Source organism: Lissotriton vulgaris, chromosome 8 (genome assembly GCF_964263255.1).
Source record: "Lissotriton vulgaris chromosome 8, aLisVul1.2, whole genome shotgun sequence".
NCBI lineage: Eukaryota > Metazoa > Chordata > Amphibia > Caudata > Salamandridae > Lissotriton > Lissotriton vulgaris.
The window spans coordinates 198,171,945-198,198,439 of NC_141696.1; the positions used below are offsets into that span (position 1 = coordinate 198,171,945).

The 26,495-nt window shown below is 49.2% G+C and overlaps 1 protein-coding gene across 1 annotated transcript; it reads right to left on the minus strand.

The window, feature by feature from the left end:
- Positions 1–15,242: 15,242 nt before the first annotated feature.
- Positions 15,243–25,186, minus strand: FZD4 (frizzled class receptor 4). Its single transcript, XM_086933978.1, has 3 exons — positions 24,301–25,186; positions 17,185–20,432; positions 15,243–16,967 (listed from the first exon to the last, which is right to left on the minus strand). The coding sequence occupies exons 1-2, from the start codon at positions 24,547–24,549 to the stop codon at positions 19,104–19,106; spliced, it is 1,578 nt and encodes a 525-aa protein (XP_086790104.1). The 5' UTR covers positions 24,550–25,186; the 3' UTR covers positions 15,243–16,967; positions 17,185–19,103.
- Positions 25,187–26,495: the final 1,309 nt, after the last annotated feature.

The window sequence follows — 26,495 nt, forward strand, 5'->3', positions numbered from 1 at the left end:
AGCGACGGTAGATAGGCTGGGTCACAGGCTGGCATTGCGCAGTATGCCCCTGGCTGATCTTTAGAATGGTGAGAATAGGGTGATTGGGGGTTATTTCAACAGGGGGAAGTTGGCCTTGGCATTTTGTGTGCTGCGATCATCGAAGTCAGGGCACCGGCAGAAGGGGCTGCAAGTGGTCGGTGGGACTGGGAGGGCATGATTGTCTGAAGTAAATCTCACAGCCGTCCACCCATTGACCTTTTCTGTCAGGAAGTTTAGAAGTACTCCAATGTATTTGCAGACGCTGTGTTTAGTGTGGGCAGTGTCCGACGTGTTGATTGCCACGCATGAGGAAAATCTGCCCCCTCCCCAGATCTGGGTTTAGGATTCTGTGGTTCTCTCTGTGTGTATTTATTCCCTTCTCCACCAGCATTACTGATAGTGTCTGGTCTAGCTTCACCTTCTGTATTCCGTATGTACTCCTGTCCAATTTTTATTCATCATGGGCATGAAGAAAAAGAAAGTAACTAAAAAGCCTCATGTTTTAAACTTTCCTTTGCCAGGGATTCGCCCCCCACAAAGTTAAAGGCAAAACTCCTTAATGAAAATTAAAAGTTAGATTTATGTAAAACAATTCAAAGGCAACATATTTATTTTGTAGAATATTGTTTAAACAAACAGACAGTTCAGGTGGATTTCGTACATCACTTGTACAGTCCACATTCTATACGACCTCTGTTCCTAAAACGCCCATGCTTGGGAACGGAAGCCAGGCCTTTGCGTTTTTGTGGAGGAGTCTGCCCGGGCGGGCAGGCTGGTTATTATGTAGTGGTGTTTAGTGCCAGTTATGTGCCGTGAAAATGTAATTCCAGTTATTATTATAGGAAAAGTGTCAACACCTTGGTAATTTCAATAGAAGCATTCACTTCATGTCAATAACCATGGCCAGGCCTCCCTCTCCAGATTGTATTACTACCTCAGATGTAAATGCAGTGTTGTGTACGTTTCAGATGCCTACGTTTCATACATTGTAACTTTGAAGGTGCAGGGATTTTAATGTAATGTTGATTTTTTGTGTGGGTAGAATCATGAAAAGATGGAATCTTCACAAAGACCCAAACAAATGTGTATGTTGGAGAGACAGAGCTTTACTAAATGAAAGTAGAGCTGAGGCGATCCTCATTGATATGGAATGTATTTCTATATCCGAAGTGCATGGATCGATCAACACAGGCTGTTTTTTTCCCCTCCACTCCTTTACTTTCAGTATGATGGTGCCCTAGGTGCGGATGCGCCGAGAGTTACCAGAGACTGAGCACTTGTTATCGAGATATGCATGGGTGCTGGTTATGATGCAGCTGGTTTTGAAGACAGTGCTGACCTAAAAGTGGAGTCAGTGGGTTTCCATCAGAATGTAGGTCACTCTTTGTTACCCATGGCCAGTGTCATGTAGGATCTTAAATGACACCACAAGTATAAAGGAATGCCCAACGGTAATCCAAGAAACAAGAGAGCCAAATGTTCATTTTAAAATCACCCTTGATTGATCCAGCCAGATATTGTTGATGGTCCACAGCATTTGTGCCCACTATAAAGGTAATATACATGGGATAAAGTTGGCTAGCCTGCAGTCCAGAACTGGTTATTGCCCCACATTTTCACATTGCTACAGCTGTCAGAGAAAAATTGCATAACACTCTACCATCTATCAATCTGTGAAGTGGCGCCTGACGACCAGATGAAGGTAGGAGAAACAGAGCAATCACCTGCAATGTCGTGCATCTGTTTTATTGTGTGCATCTGTTTTATTTCATTTCACTTCAGATGGATTCAACACTGCATGCGTATTATGGCGCACCTTAGAGTTTAACTTGGGCCTCTAGGTGGGATGAATGTGGTGGTGCCCTGATGGCTGTTATTGATTATTTAGCCTGCATAACATGTAAAGGAAAGATGATAGACGACGTACTGCAGGAGATTGGGTTGTGTGAATGAAGTTTAAAACACTATTACTGACATTTTAGATATGTTTACTTTAAACTTATAAGGTTTCTTTAAGTCAGGGTACAAGTTCCATTAAATCGTTGCTGCTTTAGTACTACAGGAACATTTAACACCATGTAACCAAATAGCCCGAAATACTAAAAAGGGCCTTTTTACTTGCATGTGATGAGAATAGGAGTACACATAATTTTACAATTCACAAGACAGGCCAATCTTTGTCCCCCATTGCTTGTTGAGTCTTAAGCATCTGCAGGCAGGACAGCTAGGAGGGCGTGGTATCCAGTGTGCTCACTGTCCTTTTTCCTTAGCACCCCCCCCCCACCCCGCCCTCCTCCCCTCAAGGGGCGGCAATCTGAGGGATAGCCCCGGGCGCCACAAGCTCTAGCTACGCCCCTGTCGCTCAGTTCAGGCCCCGTCTTAACGCGATTCGGGGGTGTGTTTCTCTCTTTTTTTAAGCCCCGCCCCTTTTCTAGTGATGGCGTTACACCCTCCCTCTCGCCGAGGTCCCAGTCTATTTGTCCTGTAATGTACCCTTTGCTACCTCTTGTATTTTGTTTTCTCACAATTGTCACTTTTGCCTAATGTAACTTAACGTCTGCTTTTGTAACGTGTTTACTCATCTCATGGATCATTTCTGTTCCTATTGTGAAGCGCAACTACAAGAAACAACTAAGGAGTGACTTATTGGAGCCTTGGACACGAAATTAGAGTCAGGCAACCCATAGGGCAAGAAATTCTTCCACCTCCTAGTGATAAACCGATATTGGAACCAGACAAAGGATAAAAAAGTGAATACACATACATAAGAAACAATTAGTGATTAATTAAGAAGAACCCTCACTCACCCTAGTGGTGACATGCTTCATCACGGGGTTCCCACTGGAGGAACCGAATGTCCCTCCAGTGTGCTTCGACGCCTGATTTGCAGCGGAGCAGGTTCTTGTGAATTGGACTTGGTGTATGTGATTAAGTGCAGGTGATGGTGAATTTAAAAAATATTAGTTGTACCCAAAATTATTTTATTCAGTGGTCAACCAATATTGTTAAAAACAATGTGTGGGATATTATGGGTGGTAATATTATTGACCACTTCCATCCCTTCAAAGGTAGGTCGACATGTTTCAGCTGTCTCTTTATATTCATGCAGCTTTTTTCAGGACCAGTGACGTGAAAATCCCTGGTGGTCCGTGCTCGCTAAGGCGCGTCCAACCAGTGGATATATGTGAAAAATAAGCATTTAAAAAATTACCATAAAATACGGTTGCTGCAACCTAGTATTTCCAGGTGCGCAAAAAAAAGCATGGAATTAAAGTGCTGTCATCTGTGGGCTTAGACGGGGGAGGCTATCTTCACGCTACTGCAATTAGCTCGTAACGGCTCGCCTCCTGTAACCTATTGGGTCCACTGCCGCCGCCCGGAAAAATTGTGAAGCGCTCTGACCACCGGCTGCAGTGACCTGAAGGGGCCGCCGCGCTGCCCGCGGCGACCCGGAAGTGCTTCTCTCCAGAACTCTCGCTGAGTATACTCGATAACAGGACAGCACGGTAGCCATTTTCTTTGATCGCATTATGGCACCCGACTACGCCCCAGCGGGATTTGCCACTTTGACAGGCTTTCCCAAAACTCTGCAGTGCAGGTAATTCTAGTTTAATCCCGTTTCCCCTTCTGCTTCTCATGTTCTATATTCCTATATTCCCTTTTGTTTGGCTACTGTATAAGCGCTCGCGCATTTCGTTACACTCCCGGCCTCTTCATTAGTAAACGCTGCCATGCAGCAGCGCCCCCTCCCACCCTCCAAGGGAAATAGGAAGCGAGAGATAAGCGGAGCCACCCCTCATCCCCCCCCGCGCACAGGACATCAGGAAACACGGGGGCATGTTCAGCTGAAGTCGTCCTCTCAGGCACATCAATGACCCTGCTTCTATCAGTGCACTTCTGCCCTTCAGCAGTTCCAGGATCGTGACTTGAAATATGGAGCTGGCATTAGGCATGAGCGAATTTTGCGGATCTCGCGTTCGCGAATTTTGCGGATTTGCGGATTCGCAATCCGCAAAATCCGCGAATTCCCGCGAATTTGCGGATTTTTTTTTTTTTTGTGTTCGCCCGTGTTTCTGCCAGTTCGCGAGGGTTTTTACAATTTCGCAAGTTGCGAACTTACCTGTCGGGTCGCAAGTTTTGCGAACTTGTTGTTTCTACGTGTCCAGCCTGTTTGGGACACTCTTCTTCATCACTGCCACTCTCTGTCACCACTGCCACTCTCTGACTACTCATGCCACCCTCTGGCCCACCCATGCCACCCTCTGTTTCATCATCACACCCTCTGGTTGTCCAGTGTACATTATTTTCGGCAAAGCAAAGCACACCTTCCCTGCCTCAAGTGACCTGAATTAATTTGGGGCTGATTAATGTGTCACAGAATATTTTTTTAGCTGGCACCTGCTTCCTTAGTGCGCCCTGATTAGTGATCTTTTGCACTTGCTAAGTGCTTTCATTGTTGCAAAATTAGTTACAACACCTGCCCTGCCCCAACTGACAATAATGAATTAGGGGCTGATTAATGGATTTTAACTTCCAGCCTGGCTCCTGCTTGTCTCCCTTAGCTGTAATTCAGGACCTTTGTGGCATATGTGTAACTATTCTGAGGTTCAGAGCAGGGTCACATAATAGTTTCAACTGGCAACTGAACTCTGGAGGGGCCCCTCAGGAAGCACTACAGGAAATGGCTACTAATGATGTGCCTGAACTTTTGAACCTGGTAAGTAGTTACTTTCAGTTTTGCTAAAATCGTATTTCTGCAATTTTGCACTTATTCGCGGGGCGCGAACTCACGCGAACAGTGCGAGCAGTGCGAGCAAAATCCGCTGCTCGCGGATTTGCGGATTTTGCGGGAAATTCGCAAATCTCGCGGATTGCGGATTTCCCGAAAATCCGCAAAATCCGCGAGCGGAACGGATTTTCCGCCCACACCTAGCTGGCATACAGCGCTTTGCTTTCTTTTGAAGTGTAAATGCTTGTTTAATTTGTTCACTCGCTATTGAGTCCGTAGTGCCCGGGGCCTCGTTCTGTAGCACTCCTGCTGACACCCGCCTGCCCTAGTCACTGCTGCAGAGAGAAAGTCACACGCTGCCCCAGAATGCAGCAGAGTTTCCCGCGGGCTTTAGGATTCTCACAGGCTCGGATTCACGATTTGGGCCACGGCGGAGTGGCGGTCCGAGGTAGAGTGCGCTGCCCTCCGTGTCTCCTGTGAATGAGGCGGCCTTGCACGGATCCGTGGCACAGACGTTGGAGCTCCCGTGATGCACTGTTCTCCATCTGCACCCGGGAGCGATTGTGGCTTAACGAAATTGGACACTTGACTGGTGCGGGTGACGAGTAAGGGCTGGGAGCAGGGCTTTCAACAGCGAGCCGGCGTACCTGCAGCCCCCTTCTCCCCGGGTCTCAATGTGTACTATCCCCCACTTCCTTCCACCCCATGCCCAGCCCTTCCAAGAGAACTAGGAAGCGCGGAGGTAGCGGAGCCAGGTGCGCCCGCCCAGTGCCTTGAAGCCTCTCCCCTCTCAGGGCTCTAGGAACCGTGGGGACAGAGCAGCGCTGCAGCAGCGCCCCCCCCCCCCCCCCTGCAAGGGAACTAAGAAGCGAGAGATAAGCGGAGCCACCCCTCATCCCCACCCCGCACTGGACACCAGGAAACACGGGGGCATATTCAGCTGTTGGGGGCACCAGGAGGCAGGGGTATATATATTCCACCTCTCAGGGCACCCCGAGGCTCGGACCTATGTTTCTGAGGCGCCCGGAGCCAAAGGTGTTCTATGGTATCGGGGAGTGGAGCGCCGTCCCTTTGCAGATACAGGTGCATGCTGCTTAGTTTTTGAAGTACTGACATATAGTTGTGCTTGTTGCTAATGAATGAGCACATGGGAATAATCTTCTAATGTAGCTCCCACCACAGCACCACTGCGCCATCCTTCCACAGCACCACTGCGCCATTCTTCCACAGCACCATCCTTCCACAGCACCACTGCCCCATCCTTCCACAGCACCACTGCGCCATCCTTTCACAGCACCACTGCGCCATCCTTCCACAGCACCACTGCGCCATCCTTCCACAGCACCACTGCGTCATCCTTCCACAGTGATATCCTTCCACAGCACCACTGCGCCGTCCTTCCACAGCACCACTGCGCCGTCCTTCCACAGCACCACTGCGCCGTCCTTCCACAGTACCACTGCGCCATCCTTCCACAGCACCACTGCGCCATCCTTCCACAGCACCACTGCACCATCCTTCCACAGCACCACTGCGCCATCGCACCACTGCGCCATCGCACCACTGCGCCATCCTTCCACAGCACCACTGTGCCATCCTTCCACAGCACCACTGCGCCATCCTTCCACAGCACCACTGCGCCATCCTTCCACAGCGATATCCTTCCACAGCACCACTGCGCCGTCCTTCCACAGCACCACTGCGCCATCCTTCCACAGTACCACTGTGCCATCCTTCCACAGCACCACTGCGCCATCCTTCCACAGCACCACTGCGCCGTCCTTCCACAGCACCACTGCGATATCCTTCCACAGCACCACTGCGCCATCCTTCCACAGCACCACTGCACCATCCTTCCACTGCGCCATCCTTCCACAGCACCACTGTGCCATCCTTCCACAGCACCATTGCGCCATCCTTCCACAGCAGCACTGCGCCATCCTTCCACAGCCCCACTGTGCCATCCTTCCACAGCACCATCCTTCCACAGCACCACTGCGCCATCCTTCCACAGCACCACTGCGCCATCCTTCCACAGCACCACTGCGCCATCCTTCCACAGCACCACTGCGCCATCCTTCCACAGCACCACTGTGCCATCCTTCCACAGCACCACTGCGCCATCCTTCCACAGCACCACTGCGCCATCCTCCCACAGCACCAATGCGCCATCCTTCCACAGCACCACTGCACCATCCTTCCACATCACCACTGCGCCATCCTTCCACAGCACCACTGTGCCATCCTTCCACAGCACCACTGCACCATCCTTCCACAGCACCATTGCGCCATCCTTTCACAGCACCACTGCGCCATCCTTTCAAAGCACCACTGCGCCACCCTTCCACAGCGCCACCCTTCCACAGCACCACTGCGCCATCCTTCCACAGCACCACTGCTCCATCCTTCGACAGCACCACTGCGCAATCCTTCCACAGCACCACTGCGCCATCCTTCCATTGAGCCATCCTTCTACTGCGCCATCCTTCCACTGCGCCATCCTTCCTCAGCATCGCTGCGCCATCCTTCCACAGCACCACTGCGCCATCCTTCCACAGCACCACTGCGCCATCCTTCCACAGCACCACCCTTCCACTGCGCCATCCTTCCACTGCGCCATCCTTCCACAGCACCACTGCGCCATCCTTCCACAGCACCACTGCACCATCCTTCCACAGCACCACTGCGCCATCCTTCCACAGCACCACTGCGCCATCCTTCCACAGCACCACTGTGCCATCCTTCCACAGCACCATCCTTCCACAGCACCACTGTGCCATCCTTCCACAGCACCACTGCGCCATCCTTCCACAGCACCACTGCGCCATCCTTCCGCAGCACCACTGCGCCATCCTTCCACAGCACCACTGTGCCATCCTTCCACAGCACCACTGCGCCATTCTTCCACAGCACCACTGCGCCATCCTTCCACAGCACCACTGTGCCATCCTCCCACAGCACCAATGTGCCATCCTTTCAAAGCACCACTGCACCATCCTTCCACATCACCACTGCGCCATCCTTCCACAGCACCACGGTGCCATCCTTCCACAGCACCACTGCGCCATCCTTCCATAGCACCATTGCGCCATCCTTTCACAGCACCACTGCGCCATCCTTTCAAAGCACCACTGCGCCATCCTTCCACAGCGCCATCCTTCCACAGCACCACTGTGCCATCCTTCCACAGCACCACTGCGCCATCCTTCGACAGCACCACTGCGCCATCCTTCCACAGCACCATTGCGCCATCCTTTCACAGCACCACTGCACCATCCTTTCAAAGCACCACTGCGCCATCCTTCCACAGCGCCATCCTTCCACAGCACCACTGCGCCATCCTTCCACAGCACCACTGCTCCATCCTTCGACAGCACCACTGCGCCATCCTTCCACAGCACCACTGCGCCATCCTTCCATTGAGCCATCCTTCCACTGCGCCATCCTTCCACTGCGCCATCATTCCACAGCACCACTGCGCCATCCTTCCACAGCACCACTGCGCCATCTTTCCACAGCACCACCCTTCCACTGCGCCATCCTTCCACTGCGCCATCCTTCCACAGCACCACTGCGCCATCCTTCCACAGCACCACTGCGCCATCCTTCCACAGCACCACTGTGCCATCCTTCCACAGCACCACTGCGCCATCCTTCTACAGCACCACTGCACCATCCTTCTACAGCACCACTGCGCCATCCTTCTACAGCACCACTGCGCCATCCTTCTACAGCACCACTGTGCCATCCTTCATCCTTCTACAGCACCACTGCGCCAACCTTCAACAGCACCACCGCGCCATCCTTCTACAGCACCACTGTGCCATCCTTCTACAGCACCACCGCGCCCTCCTTCCACAGCACCACTGCGCCCTCCTTCCACAGCACCACTGCGCCATCCTTCCACAGCACCACTGCGCCATCCTTCCACAGCACCACTGCGCCATCCTTCCACTGCGCCATCCTTCCACTGCGCCATCCTTCCACAGCACCACTGCGCCATCCCTCCACAGCACCACCCTACCACAGTCTGTGTGTGCGTGGCTCTGTGTGTGTGCATGGCTCTGTGTGTGTGCGTGGCTCTGTGTGTGTGTGTGCGTGGCTCTGTGTGTGTGCGTGGCTTTGTGTGTGTGCGTGGCTCTGTCTGTGTGCGTGGCTCTGTCTGTGTGCGTGGCTCGGCCTCTGTGCGTGGCTCTGTCTGTGTGCGTGGCTCTGTCTGGGTGTGTGCGTGGCTCTGTCTGGGTGTGTGTGTGGCTCTGTCTGGGTGTGTGCGTGGCTCTATCTGGGTGTGTGAGCGGCTCTGCCTGTGTGTGCGGCTCTGCCTGTGTGCGCGGCTCTGTCTGTGTGCGCGGCTCTGTCTGTGTGCGCGGCTCTGTCTGTTTGCGCGGCTCTGTCTGTGGCTCTGTGTGGGTGGCTCTATGTGTGTGGGTGGCTTTGTTGGGTGGCTCTGTGTGGGTGTAAATGCAAAAGGTCATGAATTTGCGAGCGATTAAGCTATTGGCATTGTAAATGACAATGCCATTTATTTAACGATTAAGCTATTGCCAATGTAAATGACAATGCCATTCATGATTTAAAAAAAAAATCATGAGCAATGCCAATAGCTCTACCTTTAATAATGCTGAGACCATTGTATTGTAAATGCTTGTTTTTAAGTTCTTTTTATTTCACAGCACCAAACACATTTGTCATCACCATGATTACAGGGCAATATTTCCCACCTCTTCTAGTCACGTTTTTAGCAATCTTAACAATCTCATCATGGAGGAGAAGTGTGGCTCACCGGTTAGAGGAGACAGTCCCTGATGCAGAGGTCAGACCCGGGATCAGGGTTCAATCTCCGACGCGGCAGGGCCTGAGCTCAAAATGTCCACGGACTTGATAATTCTAGCCTCAGTGCCTACTCGAATCGTGGGTTCACACTCTGCAACTCTGGGCAATAGCTTGCTTAATCTCCACTACGGCCCCACCGCGATGGGATGCCTGGTCTTCACCTTGGGGATGCCCAGTAGGGTTAATCTCGCAGGGAAAGGCCAGGACGGGTTCCCAAAGCAAGCGCTTTGAGACCTTACCGTGAAAGGCGCTATACAAGAACGTATGAATTACGATATGATTTACAATTTATGTCACCCACGGGATGCCACACCTCCTGTTCCCCCTAGTCGATTAGCTCATGCGTTTCCTCACTTCTCCTCTGCGACATTGGGGCCGTACATGGGTTACCTCTAAATTCATTCCATTTATTCCACTCCTTCACCCATTTTTGGGGGCATCCCCTATCGGTATAGACCGCCTTCTCAGCCACCATGCACCAGTCCATATCCTTCTTCAGTCCCTCAGGGAGGGGGTCGAGTCTGCCACCCATAATTGCACTATACTTCTATTGACAATCATCAGTGCTAGTGGCACACCTATTTGGTCACCTCTGCCTAGGTTAGTCCGCTATACACACACCGTGAGAGGTGGGGAACGACAAACACTCAGACGCAAAGACAGGGCTTAAAGAAAAATAAAAATTTTTGAAAAATACTGCCTTCCCTCACACACAATGTGTGTGACATGCTTCATCATCGGGTCTGCTTACAATACAACCCCACATAGCCACGTAGGGGCGGAGCATAGGGAAGGGAAACAGAAAAACCCCGGTCGGCTCCCACACATTCAGTAGACACCACTTTGGAGCCACTAGCATCTCACTCTCATACACCATGTTTAAGCTCTGGAGTACTGCTGCCCAATACTCCTGAATCCTGGGACAAGACAAAATTATATGAAAAAATTAGCCTTCCAGCCTGCAGCCCCTGGGACAGAGAGCTTCTGTTTGTTTCTCTATTTATCTCACTCTTGCAGGATCTTTTTCATGCTTGTTGCCTTTTTTTGACACCGTTTTCCATCTTTCTCCTTCCTTGCCTCTCTGTTTTCTCTCTCTCTTGCTCTAGGTCAAAGTCTGATGAGGTACAATAAGTGCCAGTTCCCCAAAAAGAAAAGTCAGTGGGCCCCACCTATAACCACTATCTCATATTAAGCACTGCTGTAACCTAGTAGGCCAGCTGTGTTTGAAGCAGAACAACCACCTTCTATGTAACTAAATTCAAGTATCCATGTGCCAATCTATTTGAAATGGTTTTGAATGTGTGCGTACTAGGCATTTTGACTTTATTGGTTGTTTTTTGCCAAAATATATTTTTAAAAGTCTAAAACCATAAGCTTCTATATTAAAATATCATGGCACAGGTGTTTTGGACTTGCAGTTTTTTTCCAGCCATATGAACTGGTGCCCTCCAGAATAGTGACCACACAACGTGCCAGCATCAGTCGTCACAGCAATGCCCTTTTGTTGTGTTTGGAAATAGTGGGATAATGTTGGGAAATCTCAAGGTGAGAAGCAGAACCGTTGCTTGTCGCCTGGCTAGGGGCAAAGTGGCATCAAGAACTAAGGATGGCTTGCCCATGCCAGACTGCAAGAAACATTCTGGTGTCCCCTGTTAGGATGAAATTAGAATTGCATTACCTGTTTTCTACTAAATCAAGCCTAATTGTTGCCAAATAGTACTGAATTATACTTTCACACAAAAACAACTGAAAGTCTTCCTGGGAACCCAAAGTTCCTAAAACATTACACTTAGTGGTGAAAGTCAGAAGTAGAGATAGGCAGAGAGAGGTTCTGTTAGGTCCTAATAGACAGAGTGGGAGAAAGATCACTGTACCAGGGGGCCCTGGGCAATTGCCCACTTTGCTTATGGATTAAAACGTCTCTGTGCTTCAGCTGACGTCAGTGCTTGCTCTGCCAACGAACCTCATCAGAGCCATCGAAATAACACGCATACTCCTAATGTAAGAGGGGTTTATTCTGTCCAGGGCCAGACTTTTTAATTTGTCAACAGCATTTTCTAGAAATGTAGCTGTATTTGTTTTTTATTATGCATTTCTGTATAGCGCGTACTTTACCCAGAAGTGTCAGAGCGCTTTAAAATAAAACAAAAGTACATTACATAAGGAATTCAGAGCAACATTGTAGAAGTGACAATACTCTATTACAGTTACTCGTGGTGAGATTTACAAGTTACATATTCGCTCAAGATTACATGTTTAAGAAAGTGAGTCGCTCTGTATTGTAACTTATCGCAAAATACTTTAGCCCTAGTGCTTCAATCCGATGGCCCCATTGGTCTCTTACAGGGCGCGCCATCCAATCACAGCTTATCAGTGAGTGATAACACGGGACAGACGCTCAATGAAATCGCATTCCCACTGCCTGTCTCTCCCAATGGGGTGAATCAGGGGTCAGTTGAACGTCCCCTGGCTGTAAGGGGCACCCCCCCCCCCCCCCCCCCCAAGCCAAGGGGCCGGTGAAACTGGGCCCGTCCTCTCTGACCCCATCCATCTACCGACACCAAACCCCTATGACCCGGCTCACTCCCTAGGGCACCTCTCTCAAGGAAATTCGGACACATAACTTTGAATGAGGATTTTCCAATATCTGCGATACAGAAACTTTTTCGATGGGACGCTGCAGCAATGGCCGCCGCTTTCCAACAGTACCCCGTGAATAATTTTTTTGAACTCCCATTAACGTACAAGCAAAGCATTTCCGGGTGCCCAATTGCGTAATGTACAATAATTGTTCGTGTTAAAATAGCTTCTCGCGAGTGCAACTGCACTTTTCATAGGTAATCTTTTATCCAATGGGATTTTTTCCACACCTCCAACATTTTTGGTGGACGAATTCCTGCCCGTCACTATCCAGGAAAAAGATTTGCTTATGGCCTCACAGGAGTAACTCTCAGACCATATTCATGGGGGAAATCATGGGCTAAAAAATGTTTGTGAACAATCACACAGTCACGATTTTGAGGGAGTGCACACACTGCACAAAGCACCCCCTCGCTGGGATGCCTACCCCTCTCCCTCGGAAACAGATTTAATCCCCAGAAAATATTACACCATGATGGGCTATTGTTAAGGCGGAGGAAATCCACTTTCAAGTGCAAATTGACCTCTAGTGAACTATGAACACGAATCATTTGCATGTGTAAATTGCTTTGTGAAGCAGGCTTTTTAGTTAAATCATTTTAGGACACAGGGCGCTCTGTTACAGCCTGTGCTGACTCCCCCTCCTCAGGGAGAGTGTTGCATTTGTGTGTATGCACTATTCTATTCACCATTCTCAACACAAAACTAGTATAATGTATATAAAAACACGTGATGCTACTTATAGAAGGTGGGTGGAAAGAGCTGCCGAGTGCAGTTTAGAAGGGCGGTGGAAAAATCATTGTATAGATATAATATATGGGATAAAGTACCTCCTCCCGTACATTATAAAGATACTGCAAGTCACAGAAGAATTCAAGAGCAAGTTGAAGTTTGTTTATAAGTTTATTGAAGGCTGAGGTGACTTGCAATATTATTATCATGTACGCTGGGGTACATTATTCCTTATAATACATGGTCACACTATCACCTTTCCCACAAGCCACTGAAACACTTGGGCCCACATGCATCAAAGCAAAAACCGGTCGCAAACGGGCAGATTCTCAAAATCTGCCCCTTTGCCACCGGTATTTTTGCATTTGGGATGCATCATCCAAATGCAAAAATCGCAATTTAAGGAATCTCTAATTTGTGATTACTTAAATTGCAATTGCATTTAAGGAAACCCAAATTGAGATTCCTTAAGTGCAATGCATTAAAGTAAAAAAATTAGCCATTTTGCTATTAGGGGGTGCAAGTTACCATGAAGTTGAACTTCATAGTAATTTGCAAAATCTTTGAAAAATGCACTTTTGTGCATTTTTCAAAGTTTCATGTTGCGCACACACATGCCCCTAGGGCATGTGTGTGTGCAACATATGTGCACAGATCAATTTCAGGGGTGCAACAGGGTGTCATTTTGACACCCTTGCACCCTTGAAATTACATGAGCAATTTGCGAGTACCTACTGGTACTCGCAAATTGCTCATGCAATCTCCAATTCATTCCTATGGGCCTGGAAGCCCATAGGAATGAATGGGACGGCATTCCTTAATTGTGACTCCCAATTTGCGAGTCGTAATTAAGGAATGTGTAGGAATCGCTATTTTTATAGCGATTCCTACATGCATAGGCAATTGCGATTCCTTAACAATCGCAATTATTATAAACTTGTATTGGGTCAATATACAACTTGACATCGATTTGACATCCAGCTTAGTCAAATTTAGGTCGATGTGTGGTAAAATCTAGATTCTTGTCTTTTAGTGACATTTTTCAAATGTTATGGCACGTTTGAGGATTACAGATTTTGGGCCGTATTCTAACAGAGATACGTACACCTGAGCCTGTAACAGCGCTCCTTCAGGCAAGTGCAGATGTAGGATTTTCCTCAATTCACAAACAGATGCAGTTTCCAGGCATACTTTTAGGACAAGCATGTGATTTTTTATGGCGCCATATTTTTTATTGTTCAGTTATGCGCAGAGTACAATTCTGCAAAAGGCAGAGGCAGCCAGCTGTGCAAATCCACACTTTTTTCTTTGTTTTTCCTCAGAAGAGAAAGTATGTTTTTATCTTGTGGAAACATCCCATCAACTTCATGAAGTTTGGAGGGGTTCAATTCGCTTCCACACTGGAAGGGATTTTCTCCATCCAGCCCTTTACCGGGCCCATTTCCAACCACTTTCAAGGTGGGAAAGTATTTGGAAGATCACAAGTGGCGTGTGTAAGGATTGTAATGAAAACCATCCAAAGTTACTCCCACTATCTATAACTTACGTGAGAGTTACACCTGAGTGATTCTACACAGATCTAGCCTACAATTTCGAAGACGTAAATAGATTTAATCTGCTATCATTTGGAAATCATTTTCGGTCATAAACTTGTATGCAGACAAAAAGTCCTCTGTGCACCGGCCCTGTCTGTTTTTTGCTGCCAGAGCAAAATCACCATCTGGTGCAAGGTTTCCGTAATGACTGAGCTCTTCGTCTGCAAGGAAATACAGCTGTTTCAGTCGCCACACCCACGTGCACAAGCCCTTCACAGCATCTTCATATATAGCAACATGCTGTACTAACATTCGCCCACAAGGCGGCGCCATTGTTCCTTTTCTGGCGAACGGCCTCATTCTCTGCTCCAGGTGCTATTTCCATTTCCCTTTTCCCGCCCAATTTTTCCACGTCTCCCGCAGCCAAAAAATGTCGCAACTCCTTGTAATAAAAAGTCGGGCAAAAAGCCTGCCTCATTTAACTTGTGAAGTATTCAGAAACGAGACACCGGCTCAGAAAGCCTTTATATCATAACACCCCCCACCCCCTTCCCAAGTGCTGCAGACGCATAACTTCAGATTTAGGCCCACGCCATAAGGCCCGGAAGGAGCTACAGGGGCCGAACGTGATCATCTCACTGCAAGAGTCCGTCCTAGGCCGTTGCCTAACTATCCCGATGTCCAACTGCCCATTTTATTCCTGCACAGTCACTCTATCTTATTGTTACATTCATGACGCCATAACCTTTCACTTTTCAATAAAACTTTTCTTTATTTTTAATACAAAATTAAATATGTGTTTTGTACAGTGATAAATTATAAATTTACAGCACAAATATATACATATAAATGAAACAATAAAAATATTGTACAGCATACAAAAATAACCAATTTCCATTCTGTCACAAATTTCAGAAAATAAAAGGCAGTTTCGGCAGTGGTGCGTCACATGTACCTTCCTGTGATAGGTCAGCTCAGATACAGTCAAATAAATACTGGCGAGCGCGTGAGGGCAGCTGTGCGCGTGCTAGCCGCGCGCTCCTGCACTTCTGAGGCACTGGAGTTTTGCATACTTTGGCGTAAGTTTTAGGCATCTTGAAAAGAGAGGATTGCACAATCAGACACAAAGCCCGGCTCGTCGCCTCCCCATTGTGCGCCATGGCCTCTCCGCTGCCTCCCCTAATCTCTCTGATAGAGGGGCAGCTGCATTTCAATTAAACTCATGCTGCTTTCTTTAATGACAGCGTTTGAAATGAGGGCCTGCTTTAGTCGCCCCTAAAAAACAGGCTCTAACCAGAATCCTCTGCCCCTCTCTCAATAGAGAGGTCCCCACTGCCAAGACCCCTACCCCCCTAGGAACAGCAACATTCCAACACAGAATAAAGGCGCATAGGAAAGAGGATGCACAGACATCCCATGACTTGGGGGCTGGGGGAGCTAAATCCTCCTTGCACAGAATGCAGGGGCATAGGGAAGAAAGTAGACATCCCATTGCTAGCGCCAAGACACCTCTGGGTATCAAGCGCATTATAAACTATTTGACATAACATTACATAACATTGCAGAGCAGGAGATGACTGTATTCCGTCGAGGAGGCACGTCTCAATACCAGTAAATTAGAGCTGCACAGTGGCATTGAAGCAGGGAAACACATTGTCCTAGCATTGTGCGAGACCCCGCAGTGCTGTTGCATTACAGTGGGAGATTGCAACTTTATTTCATCAGCACGGGAAACCACTGGATGATTAAAATACAGTGTGAGATCACAACATCGCTAGATTAGAGTGGGAGGTCACATCAGTGCATCAGAGTTGGAGAAAAGAATGCAGTTAGATTAGAGTGCGAGATCACATCACCAGTCCATCACAGCGAGAGGTCACAAGGGCGGGAGATCACAATGCCAGTGTTTGGGGGTTAGTCTTTAGATTAGAGTAGGAGATCACAAACCAGTATATCAGAGTGAGATATCACAAGACCGTCAGAGTGGGCATTCGCCTCACCATTAGGTTAAAGTGAGCGATCGCAACACTAGTGCATAAGTGTGAGAGGTCACAAGGCCATTAGTTAATGGTGAGAAGGCACAACACCAGTTCATCAAAGTGGGAGATCACAAGGCCATTAAATTCAGAGTGGGTGTTCACGTCACCAATATTTTAGGGTGGCAGATCACAACATCAGTGCATCGGAGTATAGTGATCACAGCACCATTAGAGGGGGAGATCACATCACCATTAGTTTAGAGTGGAAGATCACGACACCAGTACATCTGAGTCAAATATCACATTATCATTGTGTTACAGCCAGATATCACAACACCAGCATCAGAGTAACTGAACACAACCAGGTTAGAGCAGATCACAACAGCAGAACATCGAAGGGAGAAATCACAACCTCTGCCTATTAAAGTGGGAGAGCACAACTCCTGTACATCACAGCGTGAAATCACAACTCCAGTACATCAGGGTGGGAGATCACAACTCATGTACATCTTAGTGGGAGATCACAACTCCTGTACATCACAGCGTGAAATCACAACACCTGTACATCATAGTGGAAAATCACAACTCCTGTACAACATAGTGGGAGATCACAACTCCTGTACATCACAACTCCAGTATATCATAGTGGAAAATCACAACTCATGTACATCATAGTGGGAGATCACAACTCCTGTACATCACAGCGTGAAATCACAACTCCTGTACATCATAGTGGGAGATCACAACTGCAGTACATCAGAGTGGAAAATCACAACTCGTGTACATCAAATAAAATCACAATTCCAGTACATCAGAATGGAAGATCACAACTCTGGTACATCACAACTCCAGTACTTCAGAGTGAAAGATCACAACACCAGGGCATTGGACAGGAGATCAGATGTAAACTGCTTTAGGAACAACCACGGGGGGCACGTGTGAGCTGGGGGTGGGAAGGATTCCAGCCAAACACAACAATAGTTGGGAAAGAGATTGAAAATACATAACCTCATCAGACAGCTCTATTTCATAAAGAAACAACTCATTTTCTACCGAAACGAGTGATTTCTGACGTGGATTAATCCTCATAAACTGGAAAGTTTGAAAAAGTTTAGGGGACTGCACTGGCAGGCCTAAGAGGCGGGACACGTGCTCTGGCAGGCCTTGCTTCGCTTCAGTTGGGGGTGGGAGGGGGCAGGCTCATCTACTGTGCTGCGCGTGTACCCCAGCGACCTGCAAACTCTACTGCGAGCAGAGCCCGGAGACCCGAGCGAAGCCCACCCCCACCACAGTGAAACCTAAAACCAACGGCCGCAACAGGGAATAACTCACAGAGAGGAAACTGGATAAGCCCCAATTGCAACCTTTCTGTTAAAAAAAAAAACAGCTGGCCGATAGATTTCTGGGCCGCTGGAGACACCGCAGAGCTCGGCGAACATGTTTACATTAGGTATGTATGTTCAGTCAGACGACTGGCGTGCCGGGGAGAGAAGGGTTCGATCCCTCCTGACGGTGCCACCCAGGACCTGACCCCAAAGTAGGGGTTGTGTTTATAAAGAACAGTCATTATTTATAAGCATAGAAAAATACATTTTCTATCTGGACGTGAGGTGCGCGGAAACATAAACAGAGCAGCCCCCCTCCCCCCCACCACCCCCAACCCTGGCGTCCGCCGAGATGGCATCTCACCAAATGAAATGCAACGAGGCCTAATTGTTCGAAGCAGTTGGGCCTCTGGGGCTGGGGAGATAAGCATGCTCGGCCGGTCTGGGCTCACACTGAATAAAAGTGATTGTCAGGGCAGCATTCCTCCCGTGTTCACCCCAGCACCGGGAGAAAGGGGGAGAAAAAAGGCACACCGCTGAAATAAGAATGCCATGAGCAGGGAAAGGGGCAGTGTGCTACCAAATTACAATAAATAAGGGCAGATAAAATGGTGCGAGGGAGGAAAGAGAAAGGAGGTTAAAAAAATACAAGACAAATAGCATAGAAAGAAGACCAAATGAGCAATTATCAGAACAAAAGACAATTTCTATAGAGAAAAGGGCAACAAATAAATATCTGCTAAAACTGCATACATTTTCGTAACCAGCAATCCAAATATTTGTCTTTCCAAAAACAAAAGGCACTGCAAGAAGATAACGAACACCGCCAGGGGGCGCTGCGAGCCTTGCTGCGATCAGTAAGTTGTGCACCAGCCCTCTGTTCCTTTTCAGCTCTATTCCTATTTCCAGTGTTTAGTGGTTTGATGCCAGTCCAAGAGTACTAATGCATGTCTCCACATTATGCTCCTGACAGCAATATCTCTGTTCCAAAACGACTGGCAGCTGTGGAGCGACGCCCCAGGCGTTTTACCCCCTCACTTGACTGGGAATTCACTAAGACTCGAGAAACACTCAGTGCAGTGCATTGTAACCCGGCCTGTAGTTTGTGATTGTTCACAGCTTGTATAGAAACCTTCATTTTGCATGTGTGCAGCCCCATTTGCCACAGGGGCTTCAGGGGGGGACTGTCTGTGGCCCTCCTGGAGACCCCCCCCCCCCACACACACACATTCCACCACACTGCTGTGGATCACAGTAACTCCCAGAGAGAAGAGTTTTACTTGGAGACTTCAGCACAGGTCGCCCCTGGCTACACCACCGTCTCGTTGCCCTTGCCAGGCTTGGCCCAGCTGTCCACTCTCTTGTCCCGCTTCCCTCTCCCCGAGTTCACCAGCCGGTTGGTGCACCGCTGCCAGGTGTGCACGGTCTTGGCCGACCAAATCCACATGCTGGAGGTGATGCCCACCAGCAGCGACATGAAGATTTTGAGCATCTCGACCGCCCTGTTGGAGTCATCGGCAGAGTATCTGAAGACGGCCCAGTTGGAGATTTCGTAGAAGTAGCAAGCAATGACACAGGTGGCTGGGACAGTGTACAGGACAGAGAAGACACCTATCTTGACCATGAGGCGTTCCAACTTGTCCGTCTTCGTGCCATCCTTCTGGAGGTTTGAACGTATCTTGAAAAGCGCCACCAGTCCAGCGGCTATGAAGAGTGTCCCAATCACCAAGTAGGTGAACAGTGGTGCTACCACGAAGCCGGTTAGGGCGTCAATGTTCTGGTTGCCCACGTAGCAAAGACCAGTGAGTTCATCAGAGTCAACCAGCCTCATGATCAAGATGACTATGGTCTTCACTGCTGGAATGGCCCACGCAGCGATGTGGAAGTAGGAGCTATGCATTTCAATGGCCTCGTGTCCCCACTTAAGACCTGCTGCCAGGAACCAGGTCAACGTCAGGATTACCCACCAGATAGAGCTTGCCATCCCAAAGAAGTACATCAGCAGGAAAATGATGGCACAGCCTGTGTTCTTGAGGCCCTCTTGGATGAGGACTGGTTCCGCGGCCTCGTCAAAGTCACAGGATATCCGCTCCCGGCCCACGGTCAGACGGACAATGTAGGCGATGCTGTAAATGTTGTAGCACATGCTTAGGAATATGATGGGCCGCTCAGGGTAGGAGAACCTGGACGAGTCTATCAGAAAGGTCAAGACGGTGAAGGCTGTGGAGATGAAGCACAGGATGGCCCACACGGCCATCCACACGTCAGTGAACTCCTTAGCCGACCTGCTGTACAGGCCCGCGTCATAGCCACACTTGAGGACACAGTTGAGGCTTCTTTTCACCCAGGTGTACTGATCCGAATTGGCCCCGAAGGACTGGCATTCTTCTCCCGGCTGAAGGGACGTCTTGCCATGAAGCGGGACCTCTTCGTCCCCAGGGCCTTCCATGCACATGTGGTTGTGGTCATTCTGCGGAGGGAACTTGCTGCAGTTCAGGCTGTCAGGCCAGGCAAACCCAAACTCCTTCAACACCGGTTCACACCTCCTTTTGACAGAGAGGCACATGCCTCCACAGGGTCCAATTGGGATGTCGATCTTTTCGGTGCACATCGGGACGTAGACTGAACAGAGGAAGAACTGCAAAAGAAGAAGGCAAAGAACAGAATTAGCAAAAATGTAGACTGGTCACACTGCAAACAAAACTGGTGACAAGAAGCATGTAATGAAACCCATGGAGTAGGGAAACAAGAAGAAGCACTGAGTGAGTGATGAGCAGATGGGACAATGGAGTGCATGAATGAGGTGTGCGGACAGATGGGGTGTCAGTTAATAGAGCGTAAGAGAAGGATACATGAAATAAGCAAATGGGTGAATGAGTGCATTTGTATAGTGCTGTACCACAAGTTCAACTGTCTCTAGCCACTTAAGTATGAAAAGTAACAAAGGCATTTACTGAATGGGGCAGACATAGCCACAAAAGATGTACAGTCGAACCCCACTGTTTGTTTAACTTGTCTTGCTTATTTCCAGAACACCTTTTTAGGGCTGGTTGGTTTTTTGCCAAATGCGCTTTTGCACATGCAACAATGACGTTGATTTGGATGAAAGTGGATTTCTTTCTGAAATGGTTGATACAGTGACAAATATATTCATTGGCTCTGGTGTCTGGAAAGCAGCAGCTGTAATCTTGAGATAACTTCGGAGCGCTAGAATACAGCTAGCTAGAAACAATATATATGTATTTGTGTTACTATATGCATTCATCGCAGCAGTGATGCACTGATGTTACTTTATATGTTTTTTATCGCCCCTTGTCAATTTTTTTGCTGTGATGTTGCAGTTTGATATGTATCTTTATTTTTAAGAAAGGTTTTGAGTAATGCTCACTTGACATTTCTTTACCTCCATCAGCACTGATTTCATATGATGTCATTCTGTGTATTGATGCTGTTTGGACTTTGCTCTTTTAGGACCTTTGATGAAAGATCGGATAAAACAGTTTTGACTTGACTTGTATATGTGTGTGTGAGGCACTGTGTGTAAGTATGTGTATATATATATATATATATATATATATATATATATATATATATATATATATATATAGTAAGTACAGGGCACATTCTGACATCGGGAAGGCGTGGAAGAGCTGTCAGCAATTCGGTAACCTTCCGGTGTCAATATAAAAATGTATAAATACCAAGACTGGCCCTATTTAGATAAATAAACCATCCCCAATACGGAGAGAAGCAGAAATATCCCAGTTCCCTGTGGGTTCAGTGTGTGATCTGTGAGCTAAGACACTTGATCCAGACACCCCTCCACTGAGGTGGGGGGGGGGGGGGGGTGACTCGTGGGAAAGACAGCAACAAGTCCTGTTACTTGACACACTCGACGGAATGTGTGGCACTCCGCTCTTTTTAAACTCGACAGCTCGTGTGTGATGCAAGAAACCCGAGGAGAGGCGTGCCAGCAGGGCGCCACGCAGGGCACTGCACGCTGCTGGGCACTGCCTACTCGCAGAGCACAGCCGTAAAGATAAAACACAGGGCAAAACATCGAAAGATAAGCCAGCATAAGTGCGTCTACCGAAAGAAAGTTTCCAGCGGTGCCTAAGCCAGGCTATTGTCCACCGTGTCCGGGTCTGGGCGGCCCCTTTAGAAGGACCACAGAGTCCAGGCCGGTGCTGGGCTCGGCAGATGTGCACGGACTGGCGGTAGGTGGGTCGGGGGGGGGGGGGTAATCTAAGACACCCAAGGCGACAAGCATTTGTAAAACTTCACGCTGCACGTGTGAGAGAGTAAAATAACAATTCACAAAGCAGGTTTTGAAAAAGGGCAGCGAATGTGGAACAGCCGCCTAGCATGGTATGGCCGGGCGCTTGGCGCTACAGGCGCGTGTATTCACCGCTTTACAGGGGTGAATATAAACAAACTTAATGGAGCTCAATTTGGCAACCCCTCTAGGGTGAACTAATCCGCGAACCCGTGTCCTGTAGGTTGGGATGCACGCAGATCGCTTCTACAACAGGTGCATGCACCCACAGGGACATCCTACCAGTGGGCGCTACTAGGCTCGTTGTGGGGCAGAAACAGACACTGGAGATAAAACGGTCCAGTCCAGAATAGAAACAGGGGAGTGATATTACTATTTATGTAAGGGTAACGCTGGAAGACACGTGCAGCACGTGTGTTGTGTCATTGCACGTGCCAGGACCCAAACCAGTTGAAACTTTCCCCCTCTCACCTTTGATGTTATGATGACAGGGGCGCAGGAGTGTGGGATGTGACGTAGCACCCCCAAAATAAGCTTACAGCCGTGGAGAAGAATGAACAATACAGAGACCTGCACATTCTGTTTTTACGCTCTCACATCTGCTGTGCGGTCAAGGTCAGGGGTCAAACGTCAGGTTATGTCTCCTGACAAATCTTTGCTTATTCTTTCAACATGGTGAATGTTTACTTTTCCTTTCTCTAAAGGCAAAGGCAATGCATTTTGGAGCACGAACCACGCGTCAATTGTGCTGAGGTACAGGCAGCGTGAAAGGAGAGACACTAAAATGGCACGTGTTGTAACATTAAGGTTTCGAAGCAGCACTGAAGCATAAGGCGCTAGGTTTTAAAATTCTGAAGTGTCATAGAAATAAAGATTTTAATAAATTCAGAACAAACCAAGACACTTAAGTGTGATGCTATATATATATATATATATATATATATATATATATATATATATACATACATACATATATATATATATATATATATATATATATATATATATATATATATATATATATATATATACATAGAGAGAGAGAGAGAGAGAGAGAGAGAGAGAGAGAGAGAGAGAGATTGTGCACCATTTAGGCATGTCTGGTGCATATTTAGAGTGTAGAGTGTAATTCAATGTAAAGTCTGCTTGCTCCCTGTATTGGTAGTAGCCTGCCGTCTCATGCTTTAGTGTATTTCGGACAATATGCTCCAAAATGCACCTCTGTGCACATATTGCTTTCTTGTCACTCTCCTCCTGAACAAGCGTGGCTCGCTAGATGCACTTGTGATTTGTGCAATGCTTGGATTTTTCACAACCCCTCGGCTTCAGTGACTAACATTGATGGCAGCACCCCATTCTTAAAACTGCCTCCGCACCAGTGATGTTACCTGCGGGTTCTCCCCTAAGAGTTCTAGGGCTCTGCCCTGAATGCCAGCCCAGTGCGTCCAAGGTCTGAGCTGGGAGCTGTGGGTGAGCCGTGCAAGGGGTCACCCCCCTCTGGGCCATCGTTTAAAACTCATTAAAGTGACAACTGAGGGGGGCGCCCTCAACAACCGCCAGGCACACATGGCACTTTCTGCGTGTACCAGGAAACAGAGTGTCGCCGAGAGGTGACGGCAGATGACCCCCCATAGCCAGAGACTAGAGGGGGCATTAGTTTCACGAGCCTGGCAAGGGCACACCTATTCTTAGCCGCCACCAAAAAAAGAACACACAAGGAAAAAACCGAACAGGTGATCCTAACTGGTTACACTCCAAGAGACTCTTCAAAGGTGAAAAAGACATGCAAGTAGATACAAATAGAGGAAAAGCTTAAAAAAAATACTGCCTTGGCACTTCTCTTTAATCTAGCTGACTTCGGTGTCAACTGTAAAACAACGCAACCTGAGGTCTAATCCCGGCTATTTATTGCTTCAAGTCATGTGACCTTGGGCAATTTAAGTTATCTTTCTATGCCTCATTTTCCTAAAACTAGGAAGAACGTAGAAAAATAATTAACCCCAATAGGAAGCGTCATTTGATATTTTCATTTTAAACTCACCCAACAGGAGGTATAGAACAATCTTCCACTTCTGTATAGGAATGTATGTCCCCAGTGCATGCAGGGTTTCAGGCTTCTCTGCATTAGGAGCCCTGCCTCACCAGCAGCGACAGGCTCAACCCACCCCGAGCGGCAGGTGCCATGTGCTCCTGGGCACAGGGTGGAGATGCGCGTGCGCCGGGCACCTACCTGCAGCTGGCTGGAGCATCCGTACTGGATGAGGGGCGTGAAGGTGGTGAGCTGCAGCTCGGCGTCCGTCTGCAGCTCGTGCCCCACCAGGTTGGGCATCTTGGTCACGTTGTAGCCCAGGTTCTGGCACATGGAGATCCGGATGGGGTCGCAGCGCCTCTCGTCGTCGTCCCCGAAGCCCAGCGCCCCCCGGGCGGCCAGCAGAGCGAGGCAGAGCCCCAGGAGTCCCCGCTGCAGAGTTCTCCCCATCTTCCGGTCCAGGGGGGTGCGGCACGGAGGCGTGGGTGTAGCTGGCAGAGATGGGCACCGCAGACTCTGGTGCGCGCCTGTCTGCCCTCTGCACGTAGAAACAGCACTGTCCACTGCTCCTTAGCACAGGGCAGGCTGTCCACTGCACTCAAGCAGAGCACCGGTTGCCCCCTGCACCACGGCACGGCACACTCTGCCCACCTCCCGTGCAGGGGTGCAGAGCAGCTCTCCCACTGCCCAGGTTCACACAGCTCTTAGAAGGCGCACATCTGTCCACTGCCAGGCGCTAAGAGTTGCCGCGAGCTGCTCCTGGTATCCCGGTGCCACACAAGTATACACCCACTGTGCCACACGAGTATACGCCCTCGGTGCCAGTCGTCCACACGATGCAAAAGGTGCAGGAACTGTTGTCAGTCTCGTGCAGCGGTCTCTAGTCCTGCAGTCCACGCAGACACTGCAGTCCCCTTTCCAAAAAGTGCAAGCTCACTTCAAAACACGTGGAAAGTAAATGTAATGCTGCAAACTGAGGAACATCTGTCCTGCGGGGAATCTGTGAAGCAGGGTGTGCACTATTGCACGGCCGTGTGTCAGGGAGAGCACAGAGTGCACACGCAGAGCCGGCGCCTTGGTCCGCACTGTCAGCCTCTCACACTGAGCCCAGCTGAGCTCCGAGCGGAGGCCGGGCCTGGGGGCGGGGCCTGCGGCGGCCGAGGGTCCTTGAGTACAGCCCTGGGTATCACTGCACGCTGAGTGGGACTGGGGGCGGGGCCTGTGAGGGGCGGGGGCGGGGCCTGCGGCAGCCAAGGGTCCCGGAGCGCAGTACTCTAGGGAAGCACTTCACTATGAGTCGGACTGGGGGGGGGTGGCCGGTGGTGGTAGGGGCGGGGCCTGGGGTGGTGGGGGTGGGGCCTGCGGCAACCAAGGGTCCCTGAGTGCAGTGCCCTGGGGGATCACTTCTTTACTCCGGACAGGGCTGGACGCTGAAGGGCGGGACTTGGGCGAGCGGACCCCAAAGAGCAGCGGTCGGTCTGGGTGCAGGTTGCAGCCTCAGTGGAGCCTGAGCGAGCAGTGCATAGGAGACTTAGGCAGAGCAAGGGTCCCTGAGGGCAGCACAGCTCAAACTGTGGTCGAACTCTTTTTTTTGTTCACTTCTATATAGCGCAAAGTTTACCCAAAGGTATTGGAGCTCTTTACACGAGCCCCACTTACATTACGCCATTTCACGTTCATTTCACATAGGCACGGGGAGATTGTGTGATTACAGATTTGCCCAGAATCACACCATGTTGAGCTGACGCCAAGACTGGAATCTAATACTACCATAGTTCCAAAGTCGACGGCTCTGTAACGTCGCGTCCTCTCGAAAGGTAGCCCGGCATCAGAAGTTCCAGCAGCACCGGCCCAGGGAGTACAGCAGTCCGAGAGCACAACACGCTGACCAGCGCCTCGAGGTATTTTTGTAGCCGGTGCACGACCCTATGCCATCTCGTAGGTGCAGTGGCACAATAAGGGCCCATGAGAGTTAGTGGTTCACTGCACCCCAAACATTGCTTTCATTTACCACCTCGCTGGACGACAGCAGACCTATTTTTTTCCTTTGCATTAGTACCCACTGCGCGTGCCCCGACATGGACATAAGGACAGCACACTGCTAATGTAATTTAATAAAAAACAAAAACAACCAAGGCAGCATTTTTTTTCTCCAAATGTCAGCCCGCCGCCTCTCAGACGGCCTTGGCGGGGCTGTCACCAGCAGCTGCGCCATAAATTACGCGTCCAATTGGCACTGTATGCTGGCGATTCGAGGAGTGATTTGCTGGGCGTTTCCTGGATATAAATCACTGTTTCCGCTGCATCGCTTCACGAAGTGGCGAAAAGTTTGAGGGCGCTGCCAGTCAGCTAAAGCCCAAGCGAAATATAAGGCACGGGCGGCGCGCGACGGGGCG

Coding starts and splice junctions, on each gene's coding strand:
- FZD4 (XM_086933978.1), bottom strand. CDS start 24,549: ATGGGGAGAACTCTGCAGCGGGGACTCCTGGGGCTCTGCCTCGCTCTG. Junction 20,433..24,300: donor GATGCTCCAGCCAGCTGCAG/GTAGGTGCCCGG, acceptor CTTCTTTTGCAG/TTCTTCCTCTGTTCAGTCTA.